General features: G+C 35.5%; 1 protein-coding gene across 1 annotated transcript in view; it reads left to right on the plus strand.

The window, feature by feature from the left end:
• The window catches only part of LOC131073368 (DNA-directed RNA polymerase I subunit rpa49), a 32,860-nt gene extending 18,899 nt beyond the window's left edge, over positions 1 to 13,961 (plus strand). Inside the window, exon 4 of the mRNA XM_058009784.2 lies at positions 12,958 to 13,961. Within this exon, the coding sequence (XP_057865767.2) occupies positions 12,958 to 13,431 (474 nt within the window). The 3' untranslated portion in view covers positions 13,432 to 13,961. The remainder of the gene's footprint in view (positions 1 to 12,957) is intronic.
• Positions 13,962 to 20,138: the final 6,177 nt, after the last annotated feature.

Consider the following 20,138-nt stretch of genomic DNA (forward strand, 5'->3'; position numbering starts at 1 on the left):
TGTTTATCTCATACATGTTCTCTAATGATTTGAACATGTCATAGGCAGTCTCCATCTTGGAGATAATTGGCACGATATGATCTTTCACCGAGTCAACTAACATCTTCATGGCTTTATTGTTCTTTCTCATCCATTGAAGCTTTTTATTTTCTTCTTCTGATTCCGGTATAGCTTTCTTTATGAATTCATCTAATTCGTTTTCTCTTAAGGCAAGCATGATCCTAAACTTCCAAGATACAAAGTTGGAAGCTCCTTCAAGTCGACCCTCAAATCTAACACCGTTCACCATTTTGATGTATAGAAGGGAGTTGTAGAATTTTAGGATGTAAAGGGGATAGACTTGCCTATATAAATCTGATCTGATCTTTTTCCTATGCTGGCTCTGATACCATGTTAAATTTTTGATCAGATTTATATATATATGGTATTTTAAATTTTTATTGTCACTTTAGATTTAATCCAATATTATATTTCTATATGTTTCAATTTACAGAATTTTTATTACTGATATTTTGATTAATCTCTGATTTTGAATTATTCACAGTTATATCTATACGTATATTTCAGCATTTACTTTAATGCTGATCACACTATATATATCTGCAGAATATCGATTGCTCTTGTAATAATATCAATCAATGATATTGACAGCACTTATATTGATCTTCACCTTCGTATATCAACTGCACCTTATCGTATTGACTGTTGTCTCTATATACCACCCAATGTGATAGTGCCGATATATCTATGCTTTTGTGGACCGCATAGAGTCACGACTCTATGTGGAACCGACATAGCTCCACATAGAGTCGTGACTCCTATGTGGAGCCATGTCAATCAATAGCGATCAATAGTAAGTGACGTTTAACCACAATTTGCAATCGGTATAATTAGTTAGCCGATAACATGTAATGATAACAATATTAATCATAGCACATACGGATTGATATATATAAATGCAATCGGTTGTATGTATATTTAGTAATATAAAGCTATTACTAATTATACATAGGATCGATAGCATGTATGATTCGATAGTTATATAGATGATTAAATCGATCATCATACAGTATAGTGATCTATGATCAGAATGCAAGGATAGAAGAGAAAGATTAAACATGCAAATGTCTAAGGCCATAAGGCCAGTTAGACATTTGAAAGGTTAGGGTCATCTGATCGTTGCTACCTAACTTCAACAAAAAGGTGCCTCTATATTACGTGCTTGGCTTGTTTTCCCACATATATGACATGGTTCCCATTTTCTTTGCACTTATAAGTTATAACACAAGTTTTTCCTTTTAAGGTCATTTAAGCAGCAGATATGTCCACGCTCCCATGTATCTTTGCACTTGAAAGACAATCTTTTTTCTTGGTTCTCTTCTTGTTTACAAACATGTCCACACTCCCATTTTATCTTGTATTCGAAGCATAAACTTTTCCTTCAAAAATTTTCTTGGTCTTGTTAAGAAAGAAATGTTGTTTTTCACTCGTCCTTTCCATATAAATGTTTATCTTTTAATGCTACATTTTTAGAGTAACCTTCTTCCTTTGTTTTGGTGGTATCGAGTTGTAGGGCTTTTAGGATTGCCTCATGGAGGGTGGTAGGATCAAAGGCACTTGCTAGACCCCAAATAGATTCTGATAGCCTCTCAATAAATAGATATGTGAGTCTCTTTTTCGGTTGTTTTGGGGACCGTGACAGAGAGCTTTTGGAATTCTATCATATAGTCCTCCACAGTCCCTTCTTGCCTTAATTGGGTTAATTCTTTGAAATGCCTCTGCGGATGCTTTCAATCAAATCTTTTGATGAGTTTGCTGGTGAACCCATCATAAGACGTTATGTTTTGATGGCATTGTGTAACCAAACCATGGTGGCACCAGTCGTGAGCAACCCCTTCTAAATGTAGGATGGCAAATCTGATGGCATCTTCTTCCATCATGGGGCTAAGAGATAGGCCTGTATCTAATTTTTGAATCCATGAGTGAGCAGTGACCATTCTCGACCCATCAAAATTTGGAATAGTTATTTTGTCTACTTTATGATGTAAGATTTTGTTAGGTTGACTTGTTACCCTTCTAGGGTTAATTCTTGATCTTGCCTTAAATGGAATGTTTCTCCTAGTTTTCGGGTCCAGTCTTCAATATGATTTGGCAAGCTTCTCTAAGTTATGATTTGGTTCATTAATTTCTTCTTCCTCTCTAGTTGGCCCTTCTCTAGGTATAAAGGGGGGTCTAGCTGACCTTAGTGGGATTTTATTATTTTCAAAATGATTAGAGTTGTCATCCCTTCCATTGGTTTGGTTGAGTTGTTATTGTTGTTCATATTTTGGATGGCTTGGAGAAGTGGTTGTGTTATTCTCTCATTTTGCTCTGTGATAGCTTGAGTTGTTTGTTTGTTGTGTTCCACGAAGGCCCTCAATTCGTATCCCATTTGTTTGCTCGTTGTATTGTTTTGAGTGAAGTTATTGGTGGATACAAGTTTCTTCTTTTCCCTCTCGAAGGCTCTTTGAACTCTTTGGCTACGTTGCATCAACTAGCTTTCGGCCTTCAGGCTGGCAGGAATGAAGCTCTGATACCAATTGCAATGCCCCCTTTTGGGAGGATCCTGTATCTTGCCCTAAAATCACAAATTCAATTGAAAAGGAAATGTAGTACAATTATCAACATAAATCTTGGTTTAGGTCCTGCAACCATGTTAGATAAAATTTGAAATATAATTCGTAAGACCAATTATTTCTATTTAGGGTGAGGGATCCAATCAGCAATATACGCATATACATAGCAATAATCATGTTATTTAATATAATAAATCATGCAATAACCATCCAATGTTCCACTTCCCATAATTAATTACATTTAGGGTTTGGAGTGGAAATCCACAAAGGGGTGCCTAGTTAATGTTCAGCCCCTTGGCGCACAATTGGTAGGAACATCCATCATGATGATCCATCCCTTGTGGTGGCCTACTTAATTTGAGGGAACCCGGGGCGCAGAGGAAGACTATTCAGCCCATTTAAGGCCAAGAGTGCACAACACCTAACCAAGACAACTTGCCCCTTGGCCTACAAGCGGCAAGAACATCCACCTTGATGATTCCATCTCTTGGGGTGGTGTTGTGATGTTTTCACACATTGGCCCATTGCAAATGGGGACCCCCATTCTTTGCTTTTTAGGGTAGATGTTTTGCGTAGTTTCCTAGTTTTAGCCTTTGCTTATGAGAGGGTGTCATGTCAAAATGCAAAAGGCTGTTCAAAAATTGTTAAAATGATCCTAAGTGTCAGGTTGCCTTAGAGTTTTGATTTATTCTAGCTAAGCATTGAATTTCAATTTTGCCATAAAATGTTAGCGTAAAATGATAAAGTGTTGCAAATCGATGTTATTTTGTGCTAGTGTGTCAAAAGTCCATATGGGAATCGTTTTTCCACTCCTAGGAGGTTAAGTTAAGTCGGCATGCACAAAACCCTGATGGATTCTGGTTTCCCACCCCTCAAATCTTGCTAGTGTGTTAAAAGTCCCAATGGAAATAGAATTTCCACTGAGTGAAATGATAAAATTTGATAAGTTTGGGCTTTTACAGCGTGTAAATCATCATAGTCCCAATGGAAGACGTTTTTCTCCCATGAAATTAAGGGAAATCCTGACGGGAGACGTTTTTCCACTGAGTTTTTAAGGCATGAGTGGACTTTGTCTCGATGGAAATAGAATTTGCACTGAGTTTTAAGTGTTTGTTGGGAAATTCTCGATGCGTTTGGATTCTCCACTACAGCTGTGCCGATGGGCTACGTTTTTCCACCAGGGGTAAAGTGACTAAGTTAAGTGCTATGATTTGTCTAGATGAGGTTCGAATCTCCACCAGAGGAAGAAAATGAGCGAGACGAAGTTAAGTGTGGATAAGATTATGTTGTCCCGATGAGCTGCATTTTTCCACTGGGAAGAATTGACGAGTTTTAATGAAATTTTATTGTTCAGATGGAGTTCGAATTTCCCTTGGAAGGCATTTGGTGAAGTTGACAAGTTTTAATGAGATTTTTGAGTCCAGATGAAGGATGTTTTTCCATTGGGGAGTATTTTTACGCGAGATGATCAAACTTATGTGTCCAGATGGCCATCAATTTTTCCCTTGGAGTGGAGTTTGAAGTGAAAATGAATTAAATGACAACAATAACTTGTCTAGATGAGGGTCGATTTTCCCCCCAAGGCTAAAATGTGCAAGTTGGGCAAATTTTAATGAGGATTATTGGTCCCAACGGGGATCAATTTTCCATAGGTGGCTGGAAGATTGAATTTAAGTGGAATTTTAAAGACAAATGTGTCCCAATGAAGACCGATTCTCCCCTACCACATATATTTAATGATCAAGCAAACGAAAATGTGCCAAGTGTTGAATCCCAATGCATGTCAATTTTCCCTTGTGGCTGGTAAAGGCAAATTTTAATCCCACGTTGGTTGTGGTGACTTTTCATGGTAAAACCATGAATAAAAACACAGTCCAGCCCCTTATATTTTATTATAAAGTGATTCAAGGCGCTGAGGGAGCTGATTTGAAGTTCGCCATTGCTGGAGTAAGGGGCGATTTTATCTAAGGTATCATTTGCCTCATGGTTGAAGGTTGCTGAGCTGAAAGGAGAGGCACCATGGCTGATTGAAGACTGAAATAACATTTCCAGCCATCATTTATTTGCAAACTTTATTCCCAGCTCTCATTCTTGTGCCAAGACGTGGTCATTCCTAGCCATCCAAGACCAAAGTCGCATCAAAACACCAAGGGCGCCATCATTGGAGGGGATTGTGAGCATTATAGGGGAGTGACATTGCTAGTCCAGGTCTGAAACATCATCTCCCGCTATCATTCTCAGACTAAAGACATTGTGCCCAGCCATTATCTAAGCCAAAACATGTTCATTTTCAGTCAATTGAGGACGAATTGCAGTGCATGTTGGTGTGGCACCATGATTGACATTCTTCCCAGCCATTGAAGTTAAGTTGCAGGGGTATTTTCAGACAACCATCAGACCTGGAACATCATAAAGACTCTGAAATTATTCATTTCCAGACCTTGGAGTGTGTATTCAAACTTGGTGCTCAGAAAAGCAAATCTGAGATAACTTTCCAGCACTTAAATCAACCATTTTCAGGGGTGTCCTCAGACTTTATACTTAGAAATCAGACCTGAGATTGCATCGAACACGTCATTTTCTGAGTTTACAAGGGTGTCTTCAGATTTATTTATTGCAATCAGACTTATCCTAAGTCTGAAAATCAGGCTTTCTGAGAACAAATTTTCCAGATTTTGATCAAATCCTTTGTATTTTCCAGAATTATGTTACGTAGTTCCAATTTTCTGATTGAAATCAGAACCAAAGTTAATTCTGGGAAATTAACAATCAACTTACCCATCAGAAATAAGGAAAAAGTAAGGAACATTGAAGTGTCCTGATGAGGTTAGAACTTCCACTCCATCAAATGATGATCAAACCAACACAAAATTTTCAAGGACAATGAGTCCCCTTGGGGGTCAGATTTCCACTCGAGGGCAAAATTACAAAGGAAGGGACAAATCAAGTCAAATGAAGATCAATAACAAAGTAGTCCCTACAGGTATCAAATTTCCACCGAGTGGAGGAATGGACAAAGATAATGCAGATGTTTTAGGAACTGATCTGTCCTTGTGATGATCGATTTTCCACCAAGGTTGAAATAAAGTTTATCCTATTGGTGTTTGATTCAATGTTTGTTTGTTTTGCAGGTCTGCTACAAGGAAGGGACTCAAGATGATCAAGGCTTGAGGTGAAAGAGGAAGCAACTTGCAGGGAATACTAGGGGCTCAACACTTCAAGGCAACACGTGATGAAGGACCAGCTCCAAGATGACAAGCATATTGCAAGGACAACATCACAAATGCGAATGAGGAAGATCAACATTTTGGAGATTGGAAGAGGATTTCCAAGGGCAAGGATGTGGACTAGATCAAACATGAAGAAGACTTCACCTTGATGGCGAACAAATGAAGGAAAACAAGTTTAGGGCATGAGCACAAAGCATTTCACATCAAGAAATCAGGAACTACATCAAGGAATTTCAATATCAAAGAGTGCCAAGGAAGGAAATATTTCAAGATTGGGAAAATTTTCCAATCACGAGGATGGGATTGTTCGAGGTAAAAGGACAAGTTAATCAAATCTACAAGGCAAGTTGAGGTGGCATACTAGTCCCCATTCGTTCAATCAAAGGGTACCAAGTCAACATTCATTCAAGGAGGGAATAGGTGACACATGACGCTACATTAAATATTATTTATTTTACCTACCCTCTCTCATTGGCCAATGTAATGATGGTTGTAACAAACCCTAATTAGGGTTTGTATCTTTCGATCTTGGCCATTGGTTGTGAATCAATCTAAGCCATTCATTATAATGAGACCTCTATATAAGACTCAACTCTCTCATTTGTAGAGGTTAATAGTTAGCAGTAGAAGAGTAGAAGATGGTTAGTAGTTAAATCATTAGAAGTTAGAGTAGAGTAGAGTAGGAGAAGAAGAAATTGTTGCTAAGGCTTGCAAATGAATAATACTTTTTTCATTAAAGATATGGTGAAATGCGTTGTTAAACAAGTTGCGTGGTTTCCAATTCTCATTTGCTTTTATGTTGATTAGATTAATGAAAGGAATTATGAATGATTAATGATGAATTTGTTTATCCATACCACTAGCTTTTTGCTGATTGTAAGTTTGCCTTGTGTGGTCAATTGGAATTAGAATTGAGCTTAACTTCAATTATTGCTTTTCCATTTGTATGCATTGTCTTGATGGTAGTAATTTGAACATCCATAAATTTACCTTAGAAGATTGCACTAGCTTTGTGGAGTTGTTCGTTGATGGCGAAGCAGAGCTTAGTTGAGTTTTACCCAATCGTTCATTGTCCCTTACATTCCTAGGAGTAGATTAGTCTCTCTAAACCCTTCCCCTTGTCTTTTTTTTTTTTCCGAGTTAGTTTAGGAGAGAAAGCTGTTGAGTTTTCTTACAATACTAGGAACACAAGAAGATGACCATGCACAGTAACCATAGGGTGTGCTCGATTAACCACGAGCAATGATTCACGTTATTGTTGCCGTCCCAACCATGGACGATATACTGTTATCGTCTACCCCTAGCACGCAAATTATATCTCCAATATATATATATATATATATATATATCCAATATGAATAGTGCATACAACACGATAGTGCTATAGATAATATCGGGTCTTTACAAATCCGCAGTGCAAAGGCCGACACCACTGTAGCTTCCTTGTCCGCAACATGCATCCGCCATATTCACAAATCCGTATGCTGCAGTATCACTGAACAAGCCCATGTTCATTGAGTAGTTGTCGGAGAAGGTGAAAACCTGAGTAGAAGATAATATCCACGATGCTGAAGATAATATTGATATGCTTATGTGTCTTGTTGTAGTGAAGACCCGATCTGCATGTATGTCTTCTGATCTGTGTATATATCGCTCTGCCCTTCTTATTCGAGAATCTTTTCACATCAATCGATTGTGTATCAAATGCAAGAGGAAAGGATCCTCCTTATACCCGACATGAAGACTCTCCATGAAAAGTCGGCTTCTTCCAAGATCATCGTGTTTCCTCCAAAGCATCATGGCCCTTCATCAAGGGTGACGGATGGGTTAAGCAAGAGGCACGACTCATCCAAAGGTGGCGGGGAAGAACACTAACCACATTTTGTTAACCGCTTAACAAATATTAATGTATAAGACGCCACATCAAAATGTCTATGGCCGACAAGCCAAATAGACATTTAGATTGCATGGGTCGATGTGAAGGAGTTCAACCACAGCTACAACATTAACAAAAGCATTACAAGATTGCAATATTAGACGATCAAGTTCCAGCAAAATTTATTCAATGTAAGGCCCCTTGTGATTCTAGCATCATCACATCAACTATTAAGCTTATCCACGAGTCAAGACTTGACATTTCGGAACCTTGGAGTCTTCCAATTGATCACATAGTTTAGCATTTGGGAAGATTTTGTTCAAGAGAGGATAAGATACCTTGGTATTTTATTCTGTGTTCGATTGTGCATAAAAACACATCAACAAGTGGCTTACTGAATTCGGGGGAACTCATGTCTATCACCTCTCCCTAACATGTTTCCTTCCATTCCTGTATGATTGCTTATGGGGATAAATTAAGAAGCTTAAGAAGTTTATTAGCATCCAGTAAGAGCTAATTAAAGAGCATAGATGTATATGATAACATTAATCCACATTGCATATACTAAGCATGCATAACAAATATATACTCATGCATACCACAAATGAACAAGAATGCTATTGCCTGCAAGAAATAGTAATTTCTGATCTGATCTATGTGCCCGATTGCTGAATTTCAGGAACTGATCTACTCTTTATGAGTGCCGATGCTAATTGAATTGGTTTCCTTGATGCCTTCCTCCATTGTGATCTTATGCCTTTATAGCTTCATGTCTCTTGAAGAGAGACAACTTATGGAAGGTGCTGTCCTAAGGGATGGTCACAACCTTTCTTAACAATGCCTCTTTATAACCCAAACCAATCGTTGCTTTAAGTGTCTTAATCGCTGTTAGTTATTGATTGCTGTTAGCATAATAACAGTGTTGTTTCCTTTATATTAATCATCGCTCTTTCAAAAATAGAATTGCTGTCTAATATATTGTTGCTTCTATTAATCACTGTCCTCCAAGTGATTACTTACGCTCATTGCCATCCTTATTCAGTTGCTGTCTGATTGCTCATTCTTCTTGTAATCTTCGGCATAGTATAGAATATCATGAAGTCTTAGAAATAAGATGTTTTTCTTGGGCATTGATATTGTCCTTATGGCGGGGGCATGACAAAGATATGCTTGCTACATCAACTTCTAACTTGAGGAACCTAGCATCCAGAGGTTCTGCATCTCTTCCCATGCTTAAATGTCTTTTAGAAAAGTCAACAACTCCTCAGCCATTGACTAAATCAGTCCCAACTTTCCACAAATAAACAACTGATCATGAGGAACAAGAGAAAGTAAGAGAAAGAAAGAGATGAGGATTACCCTGGAGAAACCTGCATCTTTGGAGAAAACTCTTGCAAGAGCGAGGTCTGATGGCCTCTTTGTCCACCATCTCCAATCCAATTACAATCTTAGGCTTCTTGGGAGTTCAAGAAACAAGAACTTTCAGTGTTTAATTCCAAAGATCAATTTCTAACTCTTACGTTTCCCTCTTTGTTTTGCTACAGCTTACTTAGCTGTCAATATGACTGAATTCTTCAACCAATAGATCTCTTGGACACTTGTGATTGTATCTCCCCACTGCTTGTTTCCCAATTACAGTGATTGTGATTATTGATGCTTTTACTAGGCTGCACAGAAGTTGCAGGGATGCAAGTTAGAGGAAAAACAAAGAATTTGGAATGCTACTGGCTGTTTCTGTGCCACGGGATGACACTGCTGCTTTCATCATAGTAGTGGTTACGAAACTGCCGCTTCTTGGAACCAGTGGTTGGATGTTTGCTCCCAGACAGAAATGGTGGTTTCTTACAGAAGCCAAAAGCATCTCTTATTCTTCCCCAATACACTCGCTTCCTTCATCAAAATTGACACACAGGTCTAATAAGCTAATAACACAAGAAAATCAAACATAGATGGAGAGAGAAGATTGCTGTACATTTAGAAATTATATCAGATGATGAAATTAGTGATTACGTTTGATTCAGAGAGATGGACAACCAATTGTCAATTAAGGATTAGCCACAAGGCTAAATGTAATATCCCCACAATTTTTTTTCAATTTATTTCCAGTTACAATCACAACAAGAACCTGTTAAGGTTATTAAATGAAGATACAATAATGCTGAAACTGTAACCCTTCCACTTTCTGATCACCAAGTGCCCAATATGGGAAGGTGAGAGTATACGGTGTTGAGGGGATTGTTAGCTTCAAATAACTGGAAATAATACAATGCTTGGGTGGCAAGCCAGCCCCTTCCACTTTTCAGCAGGATATGGAGAATATTAAAAATCACTTGGCGGTAAAGCAGCCAAAGATGATGGAAGAACTGAAGAACAATCACTCTACCGCTTATGCAGCAGGAGGACTAGAAATGAAATAGCAATCAACTCCACCGCTTATTCAGCAGGAGGACTGAAAATGAGATTACAATCAACTCAACCGCTTATTCAGCGGGAGGACTGAATTACAATAGATAAGAAGGCGGCAAGCCAGCCTCTTCCATTTATGCAATGGGCCAAAGAACAACAATCCAAGTATATAGCTGTTAGTACTACCAATCAGCTTTACAATGCAAACATGGATTACAAAATTACTAGAATCATTGTCCAAACTAGGCGGCAAGGCCAGCCTCTTCCACTTATGCAGTGGGACTAAGAGAGTTCAAATAAATTGCTGTTAGTACTACTAACAAGCATTACAATATGATTCATCATGGATATTCAAATGTCAAAACCCAAACTAACAGCTGCAACTTATTACCAAGACTCTTCACACCACACCCATAGACTCACACACCTGAAAACCAACTTCAACCCCCCAAAAACTAAATCTGATATGAATGAACAACAGGTTGGAAATACAGACCAGCAACATTAAAATCCTCACAAACACTTCTAAATCACTCCCCACACACTCAACTTATTTCTAAACACACTCCAAAGATCCCACACACTCTAAAACCAACTCCACACAAGGAAACACTCCAAACTAACAATTTTTCAGATTTTGATATGCAACCCATGTGCTGGAAACACACAGACCAGCAGCTTAGAAACTCACAAAAATGCTCGTAACTCTATTCACACTCAACGGGATTACCCCCAAATGGATGCAAATGAGAGATGCAAGACAGGCGATGAGATTAGAACCAACAAACTGCACCCAAAACCCCCAAATGAATTTATGCACGCATTCCCAAGCAACCCAGCATAGTACGACTAGGAAAGACTACGATTTGCATTTAAAAAATAAATACTCAACATTAAGCTCTACAAACTTATAAACTTGATCGCCTGTGGCATAGGAAGAGAACGAGCCACTACCCAGAATGATCTGACACACAAACTGAGAGTTATGAGCTAAAACGTGCTACAGCCACACCAAAAACCAGCAACACTGAAATCCACACCACTGGAAATCTGAAAATGCACACTAAAATCAAACCACACATTTAGAAGATCCAATCACAACTAGGAGTGATGTCTCACACTCGAAGTCTGTCAAGAGCCCTAGGAGGTATTCACCCTTGAAGATTGTCTGGAGTCAATCCGACAATATAACAGTGTAAATTGTCTGCGATACCAAATGAGAAGCCCAACACTCTCATTTATAGATTTTGAGGGCTCAAATTCAAATTCACATTCCCTCCAAATGAACGCCAAATCCAAATGCACATTCACTTCACATTATTTTGAAATTACATTTCATTTATCCTTTCTCCAAATCGACCTTCTCATAGGAGCAAATATTCTTTATAAAAATGACAATAAAATCATAATGTGGCATCCAAGGTAGATAAGTGAAATATATTATAAAATTAACTTATTTCTCCATAAGGCGTCCATCTCGCTGTATTAATATTTCACTTTATAAAGTATTTTTCCTCAACAATAAATCACCCAATATATAATTAAGGTAAAGACTTATATATCAATATAACTTAAGCAACCCCTTTTAAATGAATCGTCCAACCTTTGCCTTAAGTTATAATTTAATTTAAAACACCATTTTTCATCAAATACTGAACCTGCCAAAACAAGCTCCAGGGATATGGGGAAACAAGCTGAGAGAATTGCCTTGCCAGAAATAGTCACTAAACTAAGTTGATGAACCCTTGCCAAGAATAGCACCAAAAAGATGAGGGAAGACCAACTGCTCAAACTGACCTGTCGGAAATAGCCATCTGAACAAGCCTGTTGACATCTTGCTAAAATTAGAACTGCTAAAAATAGTACTTACTAAAAATAGCATATTGCTAAAAATAGCATATTGCTAAAAATAGCATATTGCTAAAAATAGTAAGTGTTTCCAAAGTGATTTTAACCACATTCAGAGCAGTCGTCGCACTTACTAAAAATAGTAAGTCTTGTAAAAGTCACCCAATGCAGATGCATGTCAAACCATTCTGAAGCTCTCTGAAAACCCAGAAGGAATCCAGAATCCAAACTGTCAAACTCCCACATATAGCCCCTGAAAACACCAAAGAATCCTCCTAGAAAATAGGAAACCCTAATTTCTGCCCCCGACTAGCCTACGGGCCTCCGAACTAGGCTAACGGCCAACATAACTAATCACTGCGGAGAAGGGGTCATTACACTAAAAGATGCACCCTCCCTTACTATTACCTGTTAGAACATAATGTTGTTTGTGGATCACACACACAAACTCTACATGAGAAAATCAAATATAGATGGAATAGAAGATTCAGTTAGAAAATGGAGAGAGAATATTGCAATGCATTTAGAAATTAGATCAGAATAAAATTAATGAATACACTAAATTGAGAGCGATGGGCAACCAATTGTCAGTTCATGATTAGTTATGCTTTAGGATTGTGCATTTATTTTCTACATCAGTATATACAAAACTGTTCTAACATATGGTATATTAAATAATTAGAAAGTTTAAATGCTTTAAATCTAGACATATTACTATCATCCTTGAGTAGGGTTATCAGTGGATTAATGTGCACAAGGTTTTGATCTGATTGTTTATTGGCTTTTTTGGCTATTCTTATGTTGGGAATTTGCATTTGAATGTGATCTCACCTTTTTGGATTTGTTCTGTCAAGTCATTAAACAGTCAATTGCTTCTATGAAGAACATAGATGCCGCATGGCTGCTATGCTTTCAACCTTTCTCCAGCCTTTATCTATAATGGGTGATTGTATACTTTAACATATTTCTGCTTTTTGTGCAGACTGGGGAACAATTGGATAGACTTGCTCATGTGTTCTCATATATAACTCATCTTCTTAATTTCAAGGCCATGCCAGTTTCTGCTATCAAACAGCTACTAAGGGCAAGGACCACACTCGAGAATGACAGAGATGACAAAGGCACATCACATCTGATGGAATCATCGAGAATTCCTGGTGTTACCCTTGCTAAATTTTTGAAGCTATTTTCAGATACAAAAGGAAACATACCAAGAGAGAAGAGGGACCTGCTTAGCAGTTATATCCTTGTCCTCACTATTATAGCAGATGGTTTTGAAACCGAACCATTGGATATCGCAAAGGATTTGAAAATAACGATGAATGATCTGGTATCTCGTTATCAAGAACTAGGCTGTAAGTCACAGAAATCAAAAGGTAGCCATAAAATAACTCTTCCAGTTCCACTTGCTTTCCCAACGTTGCAGCAAAACCGATCGAGGAAGAGAACACAGTGAGTGAACCTTATTTCAGAATACTTATGTGGAGTTTTCTCCAAGGAATTTATTTCTTGCCTCTGATGAGCCATAGGGTTTTGTTTGTCTAATTAAACTTAAAATTTCTTGGCTCATTCTTCACATGTTTCAAGCATTTAAAGATATGAAAATGTCTGCCCCTACAAAGTGATGCAACTTAAGATCTAGGGTTTGAGCTCTCTGTGGTTTGGATGAGTTCATCTTGAAATGATTATTATTAAAAGGGATTTTTGGTACAGGCATGGCCGTGAAGCCATTTTTAAAATTTTGTTTTCAATGTAAGGCAGTTCTTGATCAGATTGCATAAATGCATTGTCTTGTGCCCTAAACCTATATAATATATCTATATGTTTTAAGACTCATTGTCACCAGTGAGCTTTTATCCCAGATCATGCAGCATGATGTAAGAGATATGCATCTGGAGCCTCATGTTTATTACATTGACATCTCAATTCCTCGTGTTTTCTATCGAACATTAATATAATCAATGACATATATATGATTGCATTTCACTGGTTTGGGATGCATTTTTCATGTTTCCTTTTCATTCAGACAGTAGTGTTTAAATTTGGGATTACTTTGTTTTCCCTTGGTTTATCTGATAATCTTTTGTAGAAGAGGAAATGCTGGATATGAACTCAGGGACCAGGTAAGAGTATTGGAGAGATACTGATTCACCTAAAGGATTGGGAACCAGAACTATGTACGACACTTGATTACTTTTTTTATTCACTTGTAATCAGGCTGTGTTGGAGAGATGGATTACTAGATATACCCAAATGTTTTTGCTATAGTAATTATTGTGATTATCCTCATGGTTATGCATTCTTATAACCTATTCATGGTATTTTCTTTTACATTATATGATTGCAAGTTTCAATAAATAAATGCAATCATTGGTAACTTGTGTCTGGACTTATTGCATTATCTGTTAAATCCTTTCGCACTAGCATACAGGTATCTATTATGATTTATGAGTGTATCCAACTTATATATCTTTAAAACAAGCAGGTCATTTGCATGTTCGATGTCCAGAGGCTTTCTGGAAAACACACTATTTTATATGCTTCTATTTAAAATATCATTGTATGAATTGCAACTTTGTAATCTTTCCAAGCAAGGATCTTTGTTATCATTCTAGTCTCAGAAAAAAATGAAGGCAATGAAAAGAAGAAAATAGAAGTATTCAAATGTCGGCAATGAAAATTAAAAATGCAAGCACCCAAAATAGAAAATACCATTAAGCTCTTCTTTTTAATGAAAAATAAGACACATTCACGCTTTTGGCACTCTTTGAACATGCAACAACTGCTGTGATATTTTACAAATGAGCTGCATCATCTAGCAACTTACAGGAATTCAAGCTTCTCGCCTAACCTTCAAAAGATGAAGTTGGTGATATCGGCTAGTTAGAAGTAAGCAGGGTTAAGTTTTAATTCTTAAAATTTGATTTTATGGTTAGCATTTTGGTAATCTTTATTGTTGTCATTTGATAAGCCTAGGAAATTTTAAATCAAGAAATACAAGGCAGATCAAGCGAGATCTGTTTGATGCTTATTGCATTGCCTGTAGAAGAGTAACTTTAATGTTTTGAGTTCTGTATCTGTTGCTTTGCGACAATGTATTGCTTTTTCATTGTGACAACCATGAAGCTTGCATTAAATTGAGTAGTCATCCTCTTACCCAGGACCATAAATGTAAGGCCATTTTTTTAGTCAAGGAATAAAATTTTTCATCTCTTTAGGCCTAATTTTGTGTTCTCTGACCTGGGTAAGGCGTGGTCTATAGAATTAAGCTGTTTATGTTTAGAGGAACATTAATGTTTCTTTATGAAATAAGCAAAATAAATTTGTTCAGTGGAGAATATTGCAGGACATCAATGCAAATGGTTAGTAGTAAGAATGTATATATATTTGAACTTGTATGTCTTGTAACTAATCTGCTATTATCATATTATTTTTAAAGAAAAATGCTACTATGTAGCTTTCAATAGTAATTGTAGAAGACAAATTAAATCACGAGCAACTGAAAATAATGGGACCTTGTTAGGACTTGCTCATCTTATGGGTCTGAAAGAAAACAAAATTAGTAAGGAATGCTATATCATCTTAATTTGGAATCTTAATGTTTGGAGTCACTAAAAAATTGTGAATCAGTTTTGATGCTTTCAGAGCAAAATTTCGTCGACTACATGGAGGTACAAATTATGTCCGGGATAAATTTTGTCCATGGTTTCCACAGGTATATGATCTGAAATTGGATCCTGAAAATTAGAAAATCGCACCATTCATATTTATTTGTAAAGACAATTAGCATGTCTCTTGAAACACGTTTAAGTACTCTCAAAAAGATGAAATCAATCGAGACCAAAGTAAAAAAATTCCAGAAGGGTATTCAAAGGTTGTAGATGGTTATGAGGTGATCTAGACACCTTGGGGGCTATACGATTGAAATGGGTTAATGAATATAGATGAAACACTAAGTAGAATTTTGTTAGTAGCGAAATCACTACTTGCAAGAGCTTGGGAATTGTGGAACAACCAATTAAAGTAGGAGACGATTATGTGTCATGGCGGTTGCAGAGCTTCCATTATGTTTTTACTTATAGTTTGTGGTTTCATTGTGTTATATATGGCGCTTTTGTCAAGGAGAATTGACTGGGCAGGGGGCAATTGTTGCAAATATGATGGTTGATAACAAATCTTAGCCTTCAGGCTTTCTTCAATTGAGCTTGAGTTTTTATCTATACATATACAAATATGTTGTTAGGGGTCATTGTGTGCAGTCGCATATGCACATGCTCACACACATAAATGGTTTTTAATTGTACTACTAGTACATATATGACATCTATGTATGTTTGTATTAGTTTGGACTGATTTCTCAAGGTTCCTAATATAGATCGTGTTTTGATGGTGGGGATATGCCTTGGATTAAATTGCTTGACTATAAGGATCTCCTTTTTTGTTGTTGATGATGTTTTGCCACTGATCACCCTGCTTCTAGTAGCTTTTGGTTTACTCCCAACATAAGTGTGGAATGCCCGTAATAATCACTCTAGTAGTAAAGCTTTGACTTTGGTTGATGGTTCATCTCAAGTTGTTGGGTTTTCTCCTTTTGCTCTCCTTGCTACAACTCAATTTCATAAGGGGGTTTCTCTTGAGGTTGGTGTTGCTTTGGTGAGTCCCTTACCTCTTTCCGAGTCCTCTTCTTATGATCATACCATGGTAGCTTTTTCTTTGGTTCTATATACCCATTACATGTGTGGGGACCTTTACTTTATATATGTACATGAATTGATTGTGGGACCTGACTTCTTTGGCTAGACTCTCTTTGTGTGAGATACCTTTAGTGGAGGTGATGGTTGATGAGATACCTCTCCTCATTAACGAAAATAGGTCATACTAACTCTATTTCAGATTCTCATACTTGAACGAAAATTGGTCATACTAACTCTATTTCAGATTCTCATACTTGATTCATTGGTGCGTGGATTGCTACATTAGGATCAAGTGTTGTGGTGGTTGCTAATCCTTTGATGTTGTGTGCTATATTGTTTTGTTGTTTGTGGGTGGCAACAATGTTATACTAGGTTATTTTGTTTGTTCCTTATCTCATGTTACTCTATTAATTTGCTCGCTGTACATGGGTTTAGAGCCTTTCAAAACCCACTTTACCAATATAAAAAACATAACATCTGTGTCTTCAAACTAATTTCCAAGTTTGTCTTATCCATTTTTCTAATCTTTTTTATTACTTATAGTTTTACATTCAAAAAATGTGTTCTCAACTATTTATCATTGATTTTTTGTTAAGTAACAATCTTTGTCCCTTATCCCTTAGTTATCAATCTTTATTAGGTTTTCTTGTCTAGGTAAATAATTAGTGATAATATCATGTAGTCTAAACCAATATTTGCTGTACCAAGTGTAACAAAACTATAGGTAATTTCTATATTTTGCTAAAGTAAGACAATTTAGGAAATAATGTTAAGGTCACATGTAACACCTTGTCTTATAGGCAATCTTGAATTTTGCTTGAAATCACTTTTTAAAGAAAATGCATGATTAAGCATGGAGGGTTTTCATTCAAGAGGTTTAATCGATTGTGTTAGATCAAATCCTTTTGGATAGAATCCCCTTAAGTTTAAATGAAATTCTTGATGGTTTCTCGGGGCTTGTCAAAATGTTAACAAAAAAATCACTTAATGTTTTTGGGGATAGAATGAAGTTATTTTTAAGTACATAATCTTTAGTGTTAGCTTTCCAAAAAGTATAATAGTTTTTATTTTTTATTTTTTTAATATTATATTATTTTTAATTTTATAGTAAACATAGGTCCATTACAAAATAACAATGACCTATGCTTAAGACACTTGAGAAAATAATAAGCTTTATTAGAGAGAAACGCACTGCTATTTTTTATGGATGTACTTGTTTCAATAAATATAAAAATAATTTCAATATATATGTTAAGAGAAATGTGATATGATATATATATTTTTAAAATTTTATCTCAATTCAAAACTAATAATAAATAAGATATTTAATATAAATAACCCAAAAATTTGCATTTTAAACATTAGAATTAATGATCTAATTCTAACAAATCACGGACACATTTTATTTATAGTAAACATTACATGATAAGGGAAAATGTCATTCAATAAAAAATAAAAATACAATAAAAATATCACATGTCATTACTTTACATTTATCATTAAATTCTTGATCACTTATTTGGTATAACCGACACAAATTGAAAAATATTTACTTTGAGATTCAAAATTACACAATATTTAAATACCTCTTACATGAATACATCTAAAAACACCACTTTCTTTGTTAAAAATGCTTATATTACATTATAATATATTTCTTTCTCATCCTCATTGATCATATCAATTCACAAAGTAATTTTTTTGAATTGATGATTTTTTATGAAAAGTGAAAGTAGATTATAATACAAATTTATCAAAAGGACAACATCTATTCATATTCAAACAAAATATGTTAAAAAAAAAACATCCGATCCTAACAAAAATAATAGGCCAAAAAATCGACATATAAAAAAATTACATCATATAATCATATAATATAACATGAAATAAGTTTTACTTCCACATAGCTTCATTCATAACAACATACAATTTTTTAATATCAACAATAAATAAATATACAAATGTTTAGCACATCCCCCTCCAAATCCTAAACCAAGCCAACTTACCTAGATATGACAATACCTAGAAATTAGAGCATGAATTGATCAAAGATTGTATGCTTTATGGACATTTTCTAAATTTTTTAAGATGCACATGCTCTTATAGAGAATGTTAACATTTACAATTGGTATTCTTATTGATATATTATGCTATTTGATGTCACATAATGTGACTTCCCCCTTTGTGCACTTGTCTTATTCAAGGACCATAACATCTAGAATCATATTTTTATTTTTCTTATTTCTAAGAGATTTGTAAGAACCCACTTCTTGTAAGATTAACCTTCTTTAAACAAGCACGAAAGATTGTATGTCCTTTGGCTCTAGCAAGTAAGGTCCACTATCAAGCTTTGTGAATTACTTTATGAAGACTTACATAATTTAGTGTCATTTTTTTTTCACTTTCACTTAACCTTATTCATAGCAACATTATTTTTTTAACATTTCTAATAAATAAATATACAAATGTTAAAAATAATAAATTTTAAAGTGATAGCACATCCCCTTTACGACCATATTCCCAAAACACTTGAATAAAAATATGGCACACAAATTGATTCCTAACTACTAATCATATTTAGGCTACTCTAAATCCTAAACTAAGCCAAGTACCTAGTTATAATAAAATCTAGAAATTAGAGCATGAATTGATTAAAGATTTAATGCTATATGGATAAAGTACTTCATAAACATTACTTAATGTTCCCTCAATACTTTTAAAATGTACACGCTCTTATAGAGAATGTTTATATTCACAAGTCGTATTCTTTATTGATAAATAATGCTATTTGATGAGACATAATGTGACCTCCCTTTTGTGCACTTGTTTTATTCAAGGACCATAACATCTAGAATCATATTTCTATTTTTTTCCATTTCTAAGAGATTTGTGTGAACCCACTTCTTATAAGATTAGCCTTCTTTGAACAAGTACAAAGATTATATGTCCTTTCAAAGATAAGGAGCAACTTTAGCAAGTATAAGGCCCACTATCAATCTTGTGAATTACTTTATGAGGATTTAACATAATTTAGCTGTCAATTTTTTGAGTTTTTGTCTTCTATTTTATGGATATCAAATATATGGTTTGAATCAAAGAAATGTTGGGATAGAAATAGAATCATTTAAAGACTAGTATGATTTGTTGTAACCTGAAGCATGAGGAGTTGTAAAATATTTAGTTTTAATTTGGTTGTATCATGGTGAATTTTAAATGTCATTAGTCTATTTTATTGCATTAAAAAAAATATTTTTAAGTACAAAACTTTGAGCTCTATTGAATTTGACATTATTACAATCAAGTGGCACACATTATTTCTTTTCACTTTCAAAATGTTCTTGTGGATTCTTTCACTCATATAAATACATCTTTGTTCAATAAGAAAATGAGAGAAGCTATTATTTGATCATATTTCATAAACTTGCATCGATAACTTGTAAGCCACAATAAAAGGTATTGTCAATTCTCA

Source organism: Cryptomeria japonica, chromosome 10 (assembly GCF_030272615.1).
Source record: "Cryptomeria japonica chromosome 10, Sugi_1.0, whole genome shotgun sequence".
NCBI classification, from domain to species: Eukaryota; Viridiplantae; Streptophyta; class Pinopsida; order Cupressales; family Cupressaceae; genus Cryptomeria; species Cryptomeria japonica.